The sequence below is a fragment of the Triticum dicoccoides genome, chromosome 2A (genome assembly GCF_002162155.2).
Source record: "Triticum dicoccoides isolate Atlit2015 ecotype Zavitan chromosome 2A, WEW_v2.0, whole genome shotgun sequence".
In the NCBI taxonomy this organism is placed as follows: Eukaryota; Viridiplantae; Streptophyta; class Magnoliopsida; order Poales; family Poaceae; genus Triticum; species Triticum dicoccoides.
Window position 1 is genome coordinate 749,050,264 of NC_041382.1, and position 9,306 is coordinate 749,059,569.

A 9,306-nucleotide genomic window follows, 5' to 3' on the forward strand; every position below is an offset into this window, starting at 1 on the left:
AGAACTAGTCTAGCGAAAGAAGATCCTTGTGTATGCAGAGCTTATAAATGAGATATGTTGCAGGTTGTACTATATATATATATATATATATATATATATATATATATATATATATATTTATATATATATATATATGATTTTTTCCCTAATAAAGCCATCAATTTGTTGTATTTATCGAAGGTGTGTACTGTATTTAGCACCAGTACACCGCACAACCTGCAAACTCAACCTCTTACATCTGTGGATCACAACATAACGTCGACCGAGGCTTGGTAGAAAACAGTTAGGACTAAGTTAGCTGTGCTAAGGACATTTTGAGTTGGCATGATACCAAACATGTTATAGGCAGACTCAATCTCTAACATCTTCACATACATATCAACTATAGCATTTTCATCTTGACAGCAGAAAGCAACCCAACCTGTTGGATCATACCCTGAAGTATACTAGTAATAACTAAAATTGCACGTCACCCAACCTGTTGGATCATACATGAAGGGATACCTCAAAAAGAAAAAGTCTGAACTAACATCTTGCAAATCACTAAGTAGTTCATGTTCCCAGTACATGAATGAAGAGACACAAAAGGACGGACGAGTAGCCAGTTCCCAGTACATGATCGGATTCAAAATGAAATGAAAGGGGTAGCTAATTAATAATAGTTCCAGTACACGAACGGATAAAAATGCGGATCAGCAAGGACTAATAGACGACCGGATACAAAAAGAAGAGCATGAAACATTGGAGTGAATGGAGCTCGCGGGGCATGCAGAGGCACCTCGATCTAGTCGTCGAACCGCATCTTCACGGGCTGATCGAACCACCTAGCCGACTTGCCAGAGTCAGAGTCGATCCACTCCTTGACGGACGCCTCTACCTCGAGGGCCAGCTCCTTGAACTCATCCGCCAGATGCTTGAAGTAGGCCACCTTGTCCGCCTCTGTCCGGGACGCGGTGACGAGGGCGGGCTTGGGGTAGCCCCTTCGATTGAGGGCATTGAGACCGTAAAAGGCTTCGCGCAGCGGATGCTCCCGGACGTAACCCTCCTCACACTCGGACAAGACGATCCGGCAATGTTCGACCAGGCCAACGCTCAGGGTCGTGGTGACCCCCAATGCTCGAGGGCGGCTCGCGAACTGATCCACCAGCACTGGTTGAAGTAGGTCAACCACCTGGATGCACCTCTCGGCGGCTTCCGCCGCAACCTCCAGGATGTCGGCGTGCCCAAAAAGGGCGTAGCTATTGATGGTGCCAATCTTGTCAACACGATTGATGAAATCCTGCCAACAGACAAGAAGGCCGCATGATACAGGTTATTACATAAGCAAACAAGCAAGAAGCGCAAAATATAATACGGAGAGAGCAGCAGCAGGGCAATTAATCACGTAGACGTAGTACCTGAGCGTAGAAGGCCTTGACATCTTCCGCCGGCGCGCCCTCCGGGAGGGGTCCCCAGCCGCTCCAGCGGTTGGCGCCCTCCTCCGGCCACGCGAACGCCACGACGCCGTTCCCTCGGGTGGTCTTGGTTGCGTTGGCCGGCGGGAGGTCCCACCCGCCCGCCGGCACCGCGAGCGCCAGGACGCCGCGCGAGGTCTTGGTGGCGTTGGCCGGGAGGAGGCCCCAGCCGCCCGAAGCGCCCTCCGGCACCGCGAGCGCGACGATGCCGTTCCCGCGCGTGGCCTTGGTGGCGTTGGCCGGGAGGAGGCCCCAGACCTTGGTGTCCTCCGACGCCTCGAAGGAGAGGAAGCCGCCCGTGGCGCCCTCCGGCACCGCGAGCACCACGTGAGCGCTCCCGCGTGAGGTCGCCGGGACCGGGAGGAGGCCGCAGACCTTGGTGTCCTCCGGCGCGGCCAAGGAGAGGAGGCCCCAGACCTTGGTGGAGAGGAGGCGGCCGCCGGCGCTGCAGCGGGAGGTGGGGTGGCCGACGGGCAGGAGCACGGAGGAGGAAAGGAGACTCGCCATGGGGATGGGTGCTCGCCTACCTCACGGAAGTTGGTGGGAGGAGGGAGGGGTTGAGGATACGAATGAGCGGGGTTGGGGATACGTCGGCTGATATAGAGGGACGTACGCAGCAGCAGGGTGGCGGTGAGTGTGTCAGAGATTCTTTCTTGTCTCGGAAGAAACTCGAGCTTGGTTTCAAATTCAAATTTCATGCAGCATTTCACACACCGTCTCCCCTCCCCTCCCCTCTCGCGCACGATCCAGGAAGCTTCCGGGCCCACTGTCAGCGGGACGCACATGTCTCTCTCCCCTCCCAAAACGCCAAACCCAAAATTCAAAAGAGGTTGCATAAATAAAGCGGGCGGTCAAAAGAAGGATGCCCATGCATGCAATGACATGCAAGCGATGAGGTTTCTGCTGCTTTCGCTTTTGCTTTTTTTTTGAGAAGAAGCTTTCGCTTTTGCTTCGAGGAGACGGCTGGGCTGGGCTGGGCTGTGCGCGCGTCAGAGAAACTCTTTTTCTCGTGTGCTGGAGAAATTTCGCTTCAGTTTCAAATTTTGAATACTGCCTCCCTCGCACAACCAAAGTGGCGTACCGTCGTCTCGCCCGTCCATGATCCAGCACTCTCGACAAGGTTCCAGGTAAGGTAACCCAGGGCCCGCCTGTCGGCAGCACATCTCTCTCTCCCTCTCTTTTTCCCTCCCTCCAAAAACCAAAGAGGCAATAATAAAAATGGACCAGACTGCATAAAAGCACAGGTCAAAAAGATCAGGGGGATCGGTGTGGGCTCTACTCGCTGACAGGGGACCCTACTTAGGAGACGCTTGGACTCTTTTGCATCTCCCCTGACGCGTGGGTCCACGAACAAACTTGGTGCTTCTTTTTGCTGTGCTTCTGCTGATGGACATTCCTTTTTTTTACCAATCCATTAAGTACTCTCTTTCCTTTCAGCGGGTCAAGAGGGTTTACCATACCGACTACCCTTCTGCCTCTGGGTTAGCGGGCGGGGTGTTATTCTATTTTCTTTCTTGACCACTTATTACTGCCGACATTAGGATTCCTGGTTTCCGTTTTTATTACACTACTAATGGCGACAAAACATATATATATATATATATATATACATTACTAAATACTATTCCCTCTATTTCAAATTACTCGTCGTGGTTTAGTTCAAATTTAAACTAAAACCACGACAAGTAATTTGAAATGGAGGGAGTAGCCGATTTCCACATTGGCCCACGTGAATCTTTTTTTCCATGCCACATTAACAACCGGTGAACCTTTGAATCACTTTGATTTAGTACAAAATTTACAATGTGACATGTTCTTCATCATCAAATATATACGATCCTCCCATTAGCCGTGTCGTCATACTCAACGCCATCGTATGATCCTAGTAGTCGCCAGTCTTTTTTAAAAAAAATTGGTGATGCGAGTGACTGTATTCGGCACTAGTATGTGCATAATCCCTTATAAACCTAACCTTTGCGACCGGTTTTCAACGCAAGCACTCGTATATACGTGCATGTACTCATTGTTATGAAGACACACACATTCTTATCCCTATGAACAGTGGCGGAGCTACAACAAATAGTGAGAGTGGGCTAGTCTATGCTTAACTTGTACATAGGTGTTGTTTTTGCTTACTAAGTAGTATATTACTCATGCAATTACTTTGGGTTGGGTGGGCCATGGCATAGTTTTGCCCCAACGTAGCTCCGCTAGTGCCTATGAGCAGTGGCGGACCCAGAAATTGAGGTTTGTCGGGGCAACGGATGACGATGGAGCTTCATTGCACTGCGCCGACGGTCACTAGGCACGGGACCCTGCTCCGTCACCGGAGAGCCGGGGCAGCCGCCCCAGCTCGCCCCAATGGTGTATCCGCCACTGCCTATGAGCACTTCCGGGAGACTGAGCCGGCACATCATCTTGAGATTTTACGAAATCATCGCAGACACCTCGTAGTCGACGGGACATCTTCTCCCGCTGAGTGCGCATCGCCAAAAATCATGAAAATATTCGGAAAAATGCGAGCATCAGGACTTGAACTCTGATGGGCCGAGGATGAGGTTGCTTCGCAACCTTTGTGACCGTTGTGGCCCAAGGATCCACGATCTTCAGTCTCCACACGATTCTTGGGTGCTCCACGGGTTCCCCTTGCTCGACCCTCACGCATCGGTACACCTAGGGTGACGTGCCGGTCCTCGACGGTTTTTGCATCATGGTCAGCCACTAGGCTAGCGACATTGCCGACCGCGCTACTCGCACACATCGCATCACTAGTTGTTGGACATCATTCACTATGGAATGTTTGGTTCTTGCGAAAGCGCTCTCCTCGCCCATCCCAGCAAAGATGCCAACTGTTTGGTTCCTTGGCGAACTCACCACGTTGCCCACGGTTTCAAGATTTTCTGCGTTACAGCGAGCGAGCCGATTTGGCTAGCCTCCGTCGGCAAGGCTAGCCTTGCCTACCGAGGTAAACGGGCAAAGGATCCAAACACACCTAGGCATATGTACCCCACGGTCTACTTGCACGCATCACATCGTAGATGTTGAAACAGGTGCACGCATAGTAGGTGTCAAGTCAAGGTGCCACTATAAATGGACCTGGTGAGCAAAAATTCCACTCAAAATCAAAATATTCCTATGGCAACTTTCGCAAGACGCGGTCTTGACTAGACAAGTGATGAGGATAAAGAAATGGCTCGGGAACCCAGTTTGTTCTTTCTGCAGTTGAAAGCACACTTGCTTCCTTGGAGGTTTTGGCAATTCATGTACATATTGTTGGACTCACATTTTCATCTAAGTATATTTCAGGAAAAGTTCAACAGTGGCATAGATAAGGTGGAGATGTGAACCCCTCAAAAAGCTAGGGAAGCACATTGGCAAAAAGCTCAAGACTCTTTATTTTACTTTTAGTGATCCAATATCACATTGAGTCCATAGGAAAAGGCAATACTATTAAAAGGGGATGAGCTGTTGCTTAACGAATTACTTGCTTAGAGTGCTTGATGATATGCTCCAAAATCCTCAAACAACCTCTCCATCCATACAAGTCAAATCCAAATATCTAAACTCGGCCTCACCGATATTTCCAATTCAGTTCCCCCGAGTTCCTTTGACTTAGCCAGAGCCAAAAACCCTAACATTTTCGGTCACACCGAGATGGTGATGCAAACTTTCTGTTACCTATTGATATTACTTCGATTTCACCGAGTATGTCAATCGGTCACACCGAGTTTGCCTTGCCAACTCTCTGTTGCTCAATTATTCTACTTCGGTCTAACTGAGTTAGAGTAATCAGTGCCACCGAGACTCTGTGTTGCCCTAGCCCTTGCACATCAGTCCCACCGAGATGTTCCAGTCGGTCCCACCGAGATTCCTAACGTTCACATATTTGAACCAGAAGGTCAAACTGAGTTCTTTGAATCGGTCCCACCAAGTTGGGAAAGTTATGTGTAACGGTTGGATTTTGTGTGGAGGCTATATATACCCCTCCACCCACTCTTTCACAAGAGGGAGAGCCATCAGATCGTGCCTACACTCATACTCACTTAGATCTGAGAGAGAACCACCTACTCAAGTGTTGAGATCAAGATAATCCATTCCTACCACATAAATCTTGTTCTCTAGCCTTCTCCAAGTTGCTTTCCTCTCAATCTTTTTTTCCACCATAGCCAAATCTGTGAGGAGTTGTTTGAGTGTTGGGGAGACTATCATTTGAAGCATTTGAGCAAGGAGTTCATCATCAACACACCGTTTGTTACCTTTTGGAGAGTGGTGTCTCCTAGATTGGTTAGGTGTCACTTGGGAGCCTCCGACGAGATGGGGAGTTGAACCAAGGAGTTTGTAAGGGCAATGAGATCGTCTACTTCGTGAAGATCTATCCAAGTGAGGCAAGTCCTTTGTGGGTGATGGCCATGGTGGGATAGACAAGGTTCCTTCTTTGTGGACCCTCCGTGGATGGAGCCCTTCGTGGACTCGCGCAACCGTTACCCTTCGTGGATTGAAGTCTCCATCGACGTGGACGTACGTGTAACACCCTCGATGCGACTATAGCTCCCACGTGTCGAGGCACGACTTAGAGACATAATCGCATTGAAGGCATATGTCGCAAGTTAGGCAATCTTCACAACATCCCATGTAATATGAATAATAAAGGGGAGAACATAGTTGGCTTACACTCTCCACGTCAATCAAGAACAGAAATAACATTACATCATCCAAAACACTCATGGCCCGACTACGGCGCCAAAATAAAAGAGAACCCAACATGCGACACGGTCCCGATCAAACCCCAACTAGGCACCACTACTGATCATCGGGAAAAGAGACATAGTAACGCTGAGAGTCCTTGTCGAACTCCCACTTGAGCTCGTACTCGTCACCTGGAGCGGAATCACCTGGACCTGCATTTGGAGTTATAGTATCTGTGAGCCACAGGGACTCAGCAATCTCGCACCCTCGCGATCAAGACTATTTAAGCTTATAGGAAGGATAGGCAAATATATGTGGAGCTGCAGCAAGCGACTAGCATATATGGTGGCTAACTTATTCGCAAAAGAGAGCGAGAAGAGGAGGCAAAGCGCGAGCGAGAATCTAGAAGAACAACCTGCGCAAGCATAACTCCAACACCGTGTCCACTTCCCGGACTCCGCCGAGAAGGGGCCATCACGGTAACACACACAGTTGATTCATTTTAATTAAGTTTATGTTCAAGTTATCTACAACCGGACATTAACAAATTCCCATCTACCCATAACCGCGGGCACGGCTTTCGAAAGTTCAATCCCTGCAGGGGAGTCCCAACTTAGCCCATGACAAGCTCTCACGGTCAACGAAGGAATAGACCTCCTCCCAAGATGTTCCGATCAGACTCGGTATCTCGGTAATTCAAGACACTTCGACAGGTTAAAACAAGACCAGCAACACCGCCCGAATGTGCCGACAAATCCCGATAGGAGCTGCACATATCTCTTTCTCAGGGCACACTCAGATGAGCGCTCCATACAACTAAAACCAAATCTCGAGTTTCCCCGAGGGGGCGCTGCACAAGACTCTAGTTTGGACCAACACTCAGAGGAGCACTGGCCCGGCGGGGGGGTTTAAATAAGATGACCCGCGGGCTCCGGAAACCCGAGGGAAAAAGAGGCTAGGTGGCAAATGGTAAGACCAAGGTTGGGCATTACCGGAAAAGCTTTAATCAAGGCGAAATATCAAGGGGTTCTCATTATAACCCAACCGCGTAAGGAACGCAAAATCCGGGAACATAACACCGATATGACGGAAACTAGGGCGGCAAGAGTGGAACAAAACACTAGGCGAGAGGCCGAGCCTTCCACCCTTTACCAAGTATATAGATGCATTAAGATAGCAAGATAATATAATGATATCCCAACAAGTAAATAAAAGATGTTCCAACAAGGAACGGCCTCCGATCTTCACCTGCAACTAGCAACGCTATAAGAGGGGCTGAGCAAAGCGGTAACATAGCCAATCAACGGTTTGCTAGGACAATGGTGGGTTAGAGGTTTGACATGGCAATTTGGGAGGCTTGCAAGCAAATGGTAGGCATCGTAGCAATGGCATAGCAAAAGAGCGAGCAAACTAGCATAGCAAAGATAGTAGTGATTTCGAGGGTATGATCATCTTGCCTGCAAAGCTGTCAGAGTTGACTGGATCCTCAAAAGAAAACTCAACGGGCTCCTCGTTAGCGAACTCGTCTCCCGGCTCTACCCAAACAAGACAAACAAGCAGCAAGGATACAATCAACCACGTGCAAACTCAATCAACACGATGCAAAGATGATATGCTATGCGGGATGTAAAATGCAAGATATGACAGGAAATGCATGAACCTGACCTCAACTTGGAATTCCAAGGGAGCCACTAGAAAGATGAGATGAAATCGCTTGAAAACGATATAAAGAACGCCGGAATCGGAGTTACGGTTCGGAAATGGCAAGCGTTTTAAGAATGACACCGGTCTGCGATTTACAGCAAGTAGGCATCTAAATGCAATGAAATGAACATGCTACAGCCACCAAACATGACAACAAAATACATGGCAGGGATGCACACAAGATGCTTAACAAAAGTCTAGCACTGAGCCACGGCCAATTCATCCATTATGAGGTTCAAACAAGCATGGCAAAAACGCAAATGCAAAACAGATTTCAGACTTAGTGAAATTAACACTTGTCTGAAATTTCAGATCACGAAGCCCTCTTTGGAGCAGCAAAACAACACGATATATGACCTGATTATGACAAAGAAGAACATGGCATGGAGCTACTCATCAAGCTTAACAAAAGTCCCTAAGTGACCTGGGGTCAAAAGGGATCACAAAATATATTAACGAGCACACGAACATAGCTCAAACACAATCAGTTTTCAGACTTGGTGAAAACTGAGACATGCTGAAATATAACTCACGAAGGCATGTAAACGAGCTCGATGCACTCACTACGGTGCAAGTCATGGCAAGGCAAGCATACATCCATGAAGAAGGCACAAAATACTAGCTAGATATGGCAAGAACAATGATATAGCATGCACGGATCAACCACAACAACGCCGGCAAAATCGCAAACGAGTTGACGATCTGCCCAGATTCACCATGAAGCAAAAGTAGAGCTCGATTGACTCAAGCTAGGGTGCTCCATAATTGCAAGTGAAGACATGGATGGATAGAGCACTACAAGATTAACAAAACTCCTTTACTGATCATCCTCAAAAGAGGCACGGATCACTAGGAAATAGCATGAACAAATGACATCATGAACGAAATAATCCCAGACTTAGTGAAAACTACTAAGTCCCTGAAAACAGATTTACCGGGTGCCTCACTTTGCAAGCTTGCACAAGTCACCACACACATCCTAAAAATGCATGGGTTGCACCTCTGGAAAGAAGACAAAATCTTTAACAAAACATATGAAGGACTCACAGGCATAGCATGCACACAATAATCATGGCAAAAATGACAAAAGTCTAAGATGAACTAGCAGATCTGACAATTAACTCACGAAGCCTCCTTCTAACAGCATTTCGGGCATCAATATGAACTCAAATGAAAATGATGCAATGGAATGAAATGATGTACTCATCGAGATGAACAATTTGATATACTATATTTCCAAAACGGAGCTACGGATGCGGAGATATAGCCGGTCAAAGTATGCATAAAAATTTAGGGGGAGAGGCGTATAAGTCAACCCAGATCTAGGGTTCCTCGCGGGCGCGCGAACCGAGGCGAGATCCGAGCTCGCCGGAGAATACCTGTTCACCGGAGATGGTGGCCGCCGAGGGGAGGAGAAGCCGGGACGGCTCCGGCCGGCGTGGATGCGGCGGCGGCGGCGCGT

At 48.4% G+C, this 9,306-nt stretch overlaps 1 protein-coding gene across 1 annotated transcript; it reads right to left on the reverse strand.

Annotated features, from left to right (window-relative positions):
- Positions 1-476: 476 nt before the first annotated feature.
- LOC119352242 lies at positions 477-1,998 on the reverse strand. The gene is made up of 2 exons (XM_037618942.1): positions 1,398-1,998; positions 477-1,279 (listed from the first exon to the last, which is right to left on the reverse strand). Exons 1-2 carry the CDS (start codon positions 1,959-1,961, stop codon positions 785-787), a joined length of 1,059 nt encoding a protein of 352 aa, XP_037474839.1. The 5' UTR covers positions 1,962-1,998; the 3' UTR covers positions 477-784.
- Between the last annotated feature and the right edge of the window lie 7,308 nt (positions 1,999-9,306).

Excerpts from the sequence above, each read along its gene's own strand:
- LOC119352242 (XM_037618942.1), bottom strand. The coding sequence starts at position 1,961 with ATGGCGAGTCTCCTTTCCTCCTCCGTGCTCCTGCCCGTCGGCCACCCC. Across the intron at positions 1,280-1,397 it reads TCAAGGCCTTCTACGCTCAG|GATTTCATCAATCGTGTTGA; the intron begins GTACTACGTCTA and ends GTCTGTTGGCAG.